The sequence below is a fragment of the Peromyscus eremicus genome, unplaced genomic scaffold (genome assembly GCF_949786415.1).
Source record: "Peromyscus eremicus unplaced genomic scaffold, PerEre_H2_v1 PerEre#2#chr22_unloc_1, whole genome shotgun sequence".
NCBI lineage: Eukaryota > Metazoa > Chordata > Mammalia > Rodentia > Cricetidae > Peromyscus > Peromyscus eremicus.
Genome location: NW_026734286.1, coordinates 6,815,202 through 6,824,927, shown reverse-complemented (window position 1 = coordinate 6,824,927; position 9,726 = coordinate 6,815,202). Strand labels below are relative to the sequence as shown.

The following is a 9,726-nucleotide window of genomic DNA, read 5'->3' as shown; positions in this document are numbered from 1 at the left end:
TTATAGGGTCTGGGGAGGCACAGGCTTGGCCGGCCCAGGCAGGCCGCCAGAGAGCTGGGGGGGGGGGGGGCGGTGTCACGTGCCTATCTGCCTGGGCCAGTGTGAACCCAACCCAGCACCTTTCCCCTGCTCTCCACCTCGGCCCAAGCTGCCTCTGCCCACAGTGCCTGCCTGCAGGCCCAGTGACTCATGACCAGCTGGGCTCCCTGAGGGACCTCCTGCTCTCTGCCTCTACTTTCTGAGATGGGGACACCTGACCAGGCACCAGCTTTGGGTCTCAGTTTCCCCTTCCAGATTCTCGGTGGGCTTCCTTGCCTCCCTCCTCCTCCTCTGCTCCTAGCTCCCTGGCTCATCACAGGGCCCTCCTCTAACACGTGGGACCCTTGCTTGCCCCAGGGCCTTTGCATAGGCCATGCCCCTGCCTCTACACCTTCCTCTAGATTCCTGCACAGCCTCACCTGTCAGTCTGTTTATATCCCGCGCCCAGGACAATGCCTGGCATACATCAAACACTTAGGAAACATTTGTCTAAATGGGGACAGCTAAAGGTGCAAATGAGTTTAAAATGAGGTCATATGTGATCAGTAGTCAACAAATACTACCTTAGCATTATCTGGGCAGAAACAGGGTCTCCAAGAGTGTTTCCTGAGGAGGGCAGTGACATGTCCCTCTACTGAAAGGCTGAAATGTAGAGCGGGAGGCACCCTGGGCGTGAGAACCCAACCATGGTGGGCCCAACCTAACCAGTGTGTTAGGTCAGAGGAGGATCGTGGGGCCTCAGGTCCTGAACTCACTGTCTGCCAAGTGGGCCATCGGTGGGGCTGCTGGGCAGAGTGACTGCCACTCCTACCCTGGGCCCTGTCCCAGACTTATACCCCAGGAACAGGGATCCTGACCTTAGTGATGGGGCAATTAACTCTGGCACTGAGCAAGGGGAAGGAATTCCAGGCAATGGAGGGGGGGGGGGGCTGGCACCCCTGAGCCATTTCCTTGGAGCCTTGGTTGTGTTGGGAGACAGTTCTGGAACAAAAGTGGGTGCTTCTGCCGGGCGGTGGTGGCACACGCCTTTAATCCCAGCACTCGGGAGGCAGGGGCAGGCGATCTCTGTGAGTTGGAGGCCAGCCTGGTCTACAGAGCAAGATCCAGGACAGGCTCCAAAGCTACACAGAAACCATGTCTCGAAAAAACAAAACAAAAGCATTGCAGCCAGCTCCCTGTTGTGCCACCAGCTAGCACCTGACCGCCCCCACCCCAGACCCCCTCACACATAATCCACAAGGCTCCCTGGTGGAGGCAGCATTAGGCCTGGGCGGCGTGGGGGTGGGGCAGTAGGTTGTGCCTTCTGGACAAGATGGGTGCTGGCAGGTGGGCAGAGATGGGGACACTGTTCTGAGAGCACTAGGGAGCTATGGGGTTTCTGGAAGAGAAGCCCAGAAACACCATCCAAGCAGGGTTCCAAGGAAGCCAAAGGCTGCACTGACCTCACCATGCTAGCAGTGGTTTCTCACCAATGCGCTGCCCAGACCCAGGAGTCAGGGGCAGCCAAGAATGCGGTGAGAAGCCAGGAGGGCCCTGTGGGACCCATCCTGGCCTTTGCCCTGCTGCTGTCTCCCACAACCCTTCCCCAGAGCAGGCTGTCTCCTGCGGATCCAGGGAGAAGAGAGGCCACCCCATGGCATCCCCACCACCACCTCCTTCCTCTTCTGCTTCCAAGAACTGATTTATATTACAGTAAGAGTGGCTTAGGTGTACTGAGGGGGCAACCTTAGCCTAAGCTCATCCATGCTGTAAGAAATGCTCTGGTCCTGAACGCTGGCTGGAAACTCCATCCTCACACCCTTAAAACCCGCAGCACTTGAGTGTCAAGACCCACCTCAGACCACACCATACACGTTTATTCATGTTCACCATACATGAACAGCAAAACAAGTGAGTCTCTGGCCCAACAGAGCTGGCTGGACATCCTGGAGGGACATCAGCCAAAAGCATTTGCTTTAAGGGCATCTGAGCCTCTGGAGCAGATGCCGTGGGACACCATGTTTTCCTCGGAGCCCAGAGCCGCCTTAAGAAAAAAAAAAAAAATGACAGTTTTGCTAAAGGCAGCTCAAGCTGGCCTCAAATCTCAATCCTCCTGCCTTAGCCTCTCAAGTGCTGCTGGCATGATAGCTGTGTGCCAACTTTGGAGGTGGGGACAGGATCACAGGAAAGAGTAGCTTGCGTGGGGTCCACAGCCCGCTGGGGTGAGTGCGATCATGTGACCACCAGGGGGCAGCAGGGCCCCGGGTGGTCAGAAGTCCAGCTCCGGCATCAGCCTGTGTTTAGCTGGGCTGCTCCGGGGCTCGGCCGGTACCGGCGGGTCTGCGTGCTCGGCCTCCCAGGCCCTCTGTTGGGCCGGCCAGTCCATGTGCGCCCAGCGCGGATCGGGGGCGCCCACCACCTCGTCCACGCAGGCAGCCAAGTCGGCCAGGGGCTCCGGCCGCTCCACCAGGATTGGGGCAAAAGGACCCACGAGCCAGGGCAGGGGCACCGCCCGCAGGACCAAGTCCAGCAGCTCGTCCACGCAGGCGTGTGCACGGGCCACACGGCCCCGGCCCTCGGCCAGAGCGGCGGGCGCCACGTCCCGCAGGCAGCGGGCGTCGGCGAAGGCAGCCTGCAGGGCGTCCACGCTGCGCTGCACCTCAGCCACCTTGTCCCGGGCACCGGGCGGCAGGCCCCGCACACAGCCTGCCAGCGCGTCCACAGCGCTCTGCAGCTCCAGGGTCAGGCTGCGAGACAGGGCTAGGGTCTCCAGCTCCGCCTGCAAAGGGTCCAGCCTCAGTTTCCCCATATATCTAATTCAAGGTTCTCAACCTGTGGGTCACAACCCTATGAGTGTAGAGAGGTCTTTTCATAGAGGTCCTGTATTAGATATTTACATCAAGATTCATAACAGGGGCTGGAGAGATGGCTCAGAGGTTAAGAGCACTGGCTGCTCTTCCAGAGGTCCTGAGTTCAATTCCCAGCACCCACATGGTGGCTCACAACCATCTGTAATTCAATCTGGTGCCCTCTTCTGACATTTAGGCAGAACACTGAATATATAATAAATAAATAAAATTTTTTAAGATAACAGTAGCAAAATTACAGCTATGAAGTAGCAATGAAATAATTTTATGGTGGGGAGTCACCATAGCATGTATAGAACAGCTGCATTAGGAAGGCTGAGAACCACTGATTTAATGGAAGCTTTGGCCTGCTTCAGTTTTCCCATGAAATCTAATATGAGGGCCTTGGCTTGCCTCAGTTTCCCCTGTGGACAACAATGGGGGGGTGCAGCCGGGCGGTGGTGGCGCACGCCTTTAATCCCAGCACTCGGGAGGCAGAGCCAGGCGGATCTCTGTGAGTTCGAGGCCAGCCTGGGCTACCAAGTGAGTTCTAGGAAAGGCACAAAGCTACACAGAGAAACCCTGTCTTGAAAAACCAAAAAAAAAAAAAAAAAAAAAAAAACAATGGGGGGGTGCAGATCTGCCGTACTTCACCTCAAGGATGCAAAAGAAAATATGTGCCCTGCCTCAGTTTCCTGGTGACTGAGAGCACTTGAGCCAGGATCCCTGTCTCGTGTCCAGGGTGGGTCCCGCCTTCCCCGTGGCCCCTCACCTGGCTGTGGCGGCGCCCATTCTCTGGCCATGGACTCCAGTCCTCCCACAGCTCCTGCACCTTTGGGGGATGGGGAGTGGGGGTGGGGCTCACCCCGCTCTGCATACGGTGAATCTGCGGGACGGGGACACTGGGAGTCAGGCTGGAGGTCTTGGGGTGGGTGGGCCCACCCAGCCTGCAGCCAGCCTCTAGCAGCCATTAATGAGCATCATCTGAATGCAGCCAGCCTTGCATTCTGTTGGCTAACCGTCCCTTCTCCCCTCTGCTCCTCTTGTGGCTCACTGTCACCACCCTGTCCACAGGGGGTCCCTGCCCAATGGAGAGTCTCCCTCCCTCTCCCGCCTGAAGACGGTGAAAGGTGTAGTGTGGTATGTCAGTGTTCAGCCAGGAAAAGGGGAAACTGATGACAGCCGCACTGTGGGTGGCCCCTGAGATGAGGCTCAGTGGGTGACAAGACAGGACACACTGCACAGATCTGCCCCAGCCTCACACCTGCGGAGACAGGAAGTGGGAGGGTGGGAAGAGGGGTTTGGATGGAGATGGAATTAGTACTGAGCAGGGACGGAGCCTCGCTGTGGGGAGATGATGGGTGGTGGGGAGGGCTGCATGGCTCCCTGAGTGCTGCGATGACAGGGCCGGAGCCACCACGCCGCAGCAATACCATAGTGCGGGTGTTTTAAAATGAGGCGATAGATAATGCAAGATCCTGTATCCCCACACAGCTGTGGGCCGGCACACAGTGAACTTTCTCAATAAGCATTTAGTAACCTGACTATGTACAAACTATCCCACTGGCCCCTGCAGGCGGGGCTGTGGACCGGCCAGCCATACAGTAGATGCTGAATAGCCGCATGTGGGAAGAGCTGGGGCACAGCTCAGTGCTGAGCACCTTCCCAGCATGTGTGAGGCCAGACGACGGCCCTGAGGCAGGGTGGAGCGGGGTGGGAGGCTGTGGGAGGCAGGATGGGAGGACAGAGACTGTGCTCACAGGTGCTCTCTGTGTCCGTTGTGGGGATGACTGACTGGGCGAGGTGAGGACTGAATCCTGTGGGGGGGGTGTGTGTGCGTGTGTGCACATGTGCATGTGTCTGTGTCTATATGTGAAGAAGCAGGTGGGCCAGCCAAGGGCTTTGAAGACGAGGCCACTGTTAGCTGTGAGGGGAAGGAGGGAGTCGGGGTGAAGGCTGAGGTGTGATCTGGGACCTAGGGTGATGTGTCCCGATGGGGTCTCTTCCTGAGTCCACTAGACTCAGATCCCTGAGAGCCCCGCCCCCACCCTCAGCAGGAACCCTGCCCCATCCCAAAGGAAACCCCACCATCAGAAGCCCCCACCCCCCAGGCCTCTGACTGCCAACCCCTCATTGCTCACCAGCTCCAGGGTCTCCTGCAGCTGGGCCAGCGTGTCCTGGGTGCGGTGTTTGCTCTGCCTCAGTTTCCCCAAAGAGTGTTCATAGGCCAGATGGCGGAGGCGTGCCGACAGGGATCCCAGACGCACAAAGTAGCCCTGTTGCCGCCTCTGCTCCTCCACAGAGCCCACTTCTGGGCCCTCAGCCTCTGCTGCCAGGGCCGCTGGGGACCAGGACACCCGGGTAGGGGGGTGTTGGCATGACGCGGCCTGTGCCTCTGCTCGCCCACCATCCAGAGTGCCCAGGTCCCCAGCTGTACAGCGTCTCCGTGTTCCCATTGCCCCTCTAACCTCCCCCCAAACCCCAAGGCATACTTTATTTTTGTTCCTTTGTTTTGAGACATGTAGCCCAGGCTACCTTCCAACTCACTACATAGCCGAGGCTAACCTTGAGTGTTGAGGTGACAGGTGAGTGCTGCCACAGTGGTTCATGGGGTGCTGGGGATGGGACCCAGGCTTTGTATCCCCAGCCCTGGCACCTGCGCTGTACATTTGAGGAAACTGAGGTAGGTGAGTGATGGTGGAAGGAGAGAACCAACTCCCTGAAGTATCCCCTGACCTCCCACGCCTGCTGTGGCACACGCACGCCCACACTTTTAAACTGAAGTATCTTAGCATGCCAGAGGCAGACCCAGGACTCGAACCCAGGCCTGACTCTACCAAGCATAGCCAGGTCCAGGGATGCACACCCAAAATTGCAGCACTCGGGAAGCTGAGGCAGGAGGATGGCCATGAGTTCAGGGTCGGCCTCAGCTACAGAGTGAAACCCTGCCTCAAAACAATGGCAACAAATGACATGAAATGAATCCACACATCTGCAAGCCAGATAATGCAGTTTCCATGGCCACCACATGCAAAAGCCCCATGTGTCCTTGGGGTCCAGGTGTCCATTTCTGGGCACAGAGCGGAGGGAGAGATCTGACCTGGTTTGAGTCCCAGGTGCAACCTCAGGCAAGCCCCAGACCTCTCTGATGAGTACCTAGCTCATCCTCAGTCATGGGCAGGAAGTGGTCCACCAGCTCCTCCGATTTGCCCAGAACCATGTCCATGGCCTGGCTCATGGAGCGCCTCAGCTCTCCGCTCCAACGCCTGCCCCGCTGTGCCAGGCCCACCACACCTGTGACGCTGTTGGCCACAACATCCTTGGCTGAGGTCACCACCTGTGGGAAGGGTGTCAGTCTGGGCGCTGTGGGCTTGTGGCTGCATTTACCCCCACTTTAGTCCTGGGAGCAGAGATCCCCCAAGATCTTCTGAACTTCTTCCTAGTTCTGTGCCTCAGTTTCCCTTCATTAAATAGGTGGCCCTGAAGCCCTCCCAAGCTGGCCAGCTGGGGCCATCTACATGTGCATCCTACACATCTGCTCCCCCAAAGTTCTCCCCCTCCCCCTCCTCCCCCTGGAGGAGGTCCCTGAGGCCTGGTCAATTCTAGTACCCTGTCTGACGGCTGCTGCAGGAACGGCAGCTTCTCTTCCAGTTTGTCCAGTCCCCTGCAGGCAAGATTGTTCACCGTGGCCACTGAAGAGAGAGGGCGAGTGATGGGGGGTGAAGGGCTATGGTGGGAGGGAGTGCCTGGCAGAGATGGAGGACGTAGAGGGGAGTGCACCCTGGCGAGGGGGACATGTCAGACCTGTGAGAGGACCTGAGACATTCCAGCTAGTGAGCCCTGTCTCCCTGTGCCCTGCTGGGTCCCTCAGCACAGCTGGGCTCAGAGTCTTGGGAACAATGGAAGAGTTGGGGACCCTCAGAGACCCTCTTCAGTCACAACCCCTGGTCAGGTGAGAGCCCTGAGCCAGAGACCTGGAGACATGGAAGGTGCCAGAAGTTGAGAAAGGGCAGAGGGGACAGAGCTGGGGACCCAAGAAGGGGTCGAAGCTGACTACATGTGAATTTGATCCCAGGGCCCCATAAGCTGCGTATGGTAGTGCACGCCCATCATCCCAGCACTCAGGAGGCTGAAGCAGGAGGATCGCTCCGAGTTCTGGGCCAACTTGGGTTACAGAGCAAAACCCTGAGTCAGAAAAAAAAGAAAAAAAGGGGATGGGGGCTACGTGGATGGCTCAGGGAAGGACACCTGATTCAGGGGATGGTAAAGAAAGACCAAGGTAGGGACTCGGGGGACTCAGACTCACACTGAGGCTGCAGATGCTCCAGCAGCGGCTGCGCGTGGTCCAGGGCACGGGTGGTCACACTGCACACACAGTTCTCAGCGAGGCGACAGGCCGAGCCCAGCAGCGGGTGCTTGTCCTTGGCGGCATGGTAAGCACCAGACACGGCGGTGCACGTGGCCCTGACGAGGGGCAAGGCTACCACACGCTTCACCACGTTCTGCAGGAACCAGTGACATCAGGGCTCTGCCCCACCAGGGGACAGAAGGCAGGTCGCCGGCCGATGGGGGCAGCACACTGCTCAACAGGGCATCTCCTGGTGCTCCGGGTGAGGCTGCCGAGTTGGGGACCAGCTGGGGGATGACCCCCAGGACACAGACCTGACTGCTGGGGCCTCAGTTTCCCCACAGGTTGTAACTGTGGGTGGCATATACCCTGGGTTTGGTGACACCAGTCACACGGAGCTACGAGAAGGGAGCTGGACCTTGGTGTGTCACTGCTAGCGCCTCCCACAAGGGACGTGCGGGGACCCAGCTGTGAATCCCCCTCAGAGGTGCCCCCCCCATGCGGTCACTCTCCCAGCCCCTCACCTGCTGGTCCGGCTCCCTCAGGCCGGATCCAGGGTCCTGAGCTGTCTCATCATTGGACACACTGAGAGGCAGGACACAGAGAGAGGGGACCCCTGAGAGCCTGTGGGGTGTCCTGGAGTGCATAGACAAGGCATGCACAGGGCCCTGCACATAGTAGGTATATAATAAAAACCCATGGCTTTGTGGGGGAGTGGGCGTGGGCCCCGAGGAGAGAAGATGAGTTCAGATTCCATCATTACCTGCGGTGTGGCGCTGGACTGGCCTCTTCACCTCTCTGGTCCATTCCACCGGGGACAGACCTACACACGAGCTCCTCTTGCGGAGGTGGAGGCAGCGGCCGCAGAATCCGGTCCCTTTGACAGACAGGGAAATTGAGGCACGGGCTGCACGTGGAGCTCCGAGGTCACCCTCAGCTGTCCAGGGTGACAGGGACAATGACCTCAGGGCACACAACCGCACTGTGCGTCCCCACCATGGCCGTCCCACTGTCCTCTGCGCCTGGGCCACGCCCAACTGGGTCCTGGGCCCGGGCCCACTGGGCCAAGGGTCCCGCCACCTGCCGCGCCTGTGGCTCTGCGCATGCGCGCCCCTCCCCCTGCAGCCCCGCGGGGGAAGTCGGGTGTTCGGGGTTAGGGCCTTGCGCGCCCTCACCTGGGTACAGAGCAGACCCCGCGGGTGTCCCTGGCGCCTCCACCGGAGTCAGCCCCGCAGCCCTTATAGCAGCTCTGGGCGGGGCCTCCGCGCGCGGGCCAATGAGGCGCCGGGGTGTGTCCGGGGCTTCCCCCCCCTCCGGTTGCCTTAGCGACCTAGGGACGCTGGTGTTCCTGTCCGGTTTCCAGGACTGACCTCAGACTAGGGCCGAGGACTTTCTTACTCTTGATTCTTTTATGTACGCTTGTTTTGTTTTGAGTCAGAGGCTCACTCTGTAGCCCAGGCTTGACCGGAACTCACTCTGCAGCCCAGGATAGCCTGAACTAACTACATAGCCAAGGATGACCTTAAACTCACCACCCAATGGCTAAGGCGACAGATGTACCCACCACCCTGGTTAGGCAGTCCTGGGGGACCCAGAGCCGTAGTGCTAGGGAATTCTGCCCCCTGAGCCCCACCCGGCCTGCTTTATTATTATTATTATTATTATTATTATTATTATTATTTGTGTGTGCAGGTGTTTTGTCTGTATGTCCGTCTCTCTTTCTGTGCACCACGGAAGCCAGAGAGGGCGACAGCCCCTGTGACTGGAGTGACAGGTGACGGTGAGCCATCATGTGGGTGCTGGGACTCGAACCCAGGCTGCAGCTCTTCTGCCACGGCCATGTCTGCTGCTTAAGAGCAGCAGATCCTGTCAGCTCCGACCCCATTTTACAGATCAGCAAACGGAAGCCCCAGGCTTAACCCACTCTCCTCAGCTTCCTCTGCAGGACTGGGCTGAGAAACCCGATCTTGCGGTGTTACATGCCTGTCACCCCCGTGCCAGGAGGCAGAGGCAGGAGAATCATGAGCTCAGATCATCCTAGGCTACCTAGCAAGTTTGAGGCCAGCCTGGGCTACATGAGACCTTGTCTACAAAAAAAGCCGGGCGGTGGTGGCGCAGGCCTTTAATCCCAGCACTCGGGAGGCAGAGGCAGGAGGATCTCTGTGAGTTCCAGGACAGCCTGGGCTACAGTGAGAAGGGTCTGGAGAGCAGGCTGTCAATAAAGGGCCTGCCATGAGCCTGAAGACCTGAGTCTGAGTCCCCAGCAGCTACGTTGTGGACGGAGGGAACTGGTTCCGGCCAGTTGCCCTCTGATCTCTCTCCCTCCCTCCCTCCCTCCCTCCCTCTCTCTCTCTCTCTCTCTCTCTCTCTCTCTCTCTCTCTCTCTCTCTCTCTCTCTCTCTCTCTCTGAAGCGCATGAGCACAAAAATAAATGTAAAACAACAAGGAACCGCGTGAACGCTGAGTTGCTCAGTCAGCCTAGGAGCCGTTTTACTAACTGCTTCGGTGACCCCC

At 58.6% G+C, this 9,726-nt stretch overlaps 1 protein-coding gene across 1 annotated transcript; it reads right to left on the bottom strand.

The window, feature by feature from the left end:
- Nucleotides 1-2,178: 2,178 nt before the first annotated feature.
- Nucleotides 2,179-8,506, bottom strand: Plin5 (perilipin 5). Its single transcript, XM_059251907.1, has 9 exons — nucleotides 8,388-8,506; nucleotides 7,976-8,089; nucleotides 7,737-7,797; nucleotides 7,171-7,366; nucleotides 6,474-6,556; nucleotides 6,021-6,201; nucleotides 5,006-5,205; nucleotides 3,637-3,750; nucleotides 2,179-2,797 (listed from the first exon to the last, which is right to left on the bottom strand). The coding sequence occupies exons 2-9, from the start codon at nucleotides 8,017-8,019 to the stop codon at nucleotides 2,288-2,290; spliced, it is 1,389 nt and encodes a 462-aa protein (XP_059107890.1). The 5' UTR covers nucleotides 8,020-8,089; nucleotides 8,388-8,506; the 3' UTR covers nucleotides 2,179-2,287.
- Nucleotides 8,507-9,726: the final 1,220 nt, after the last annotated feature.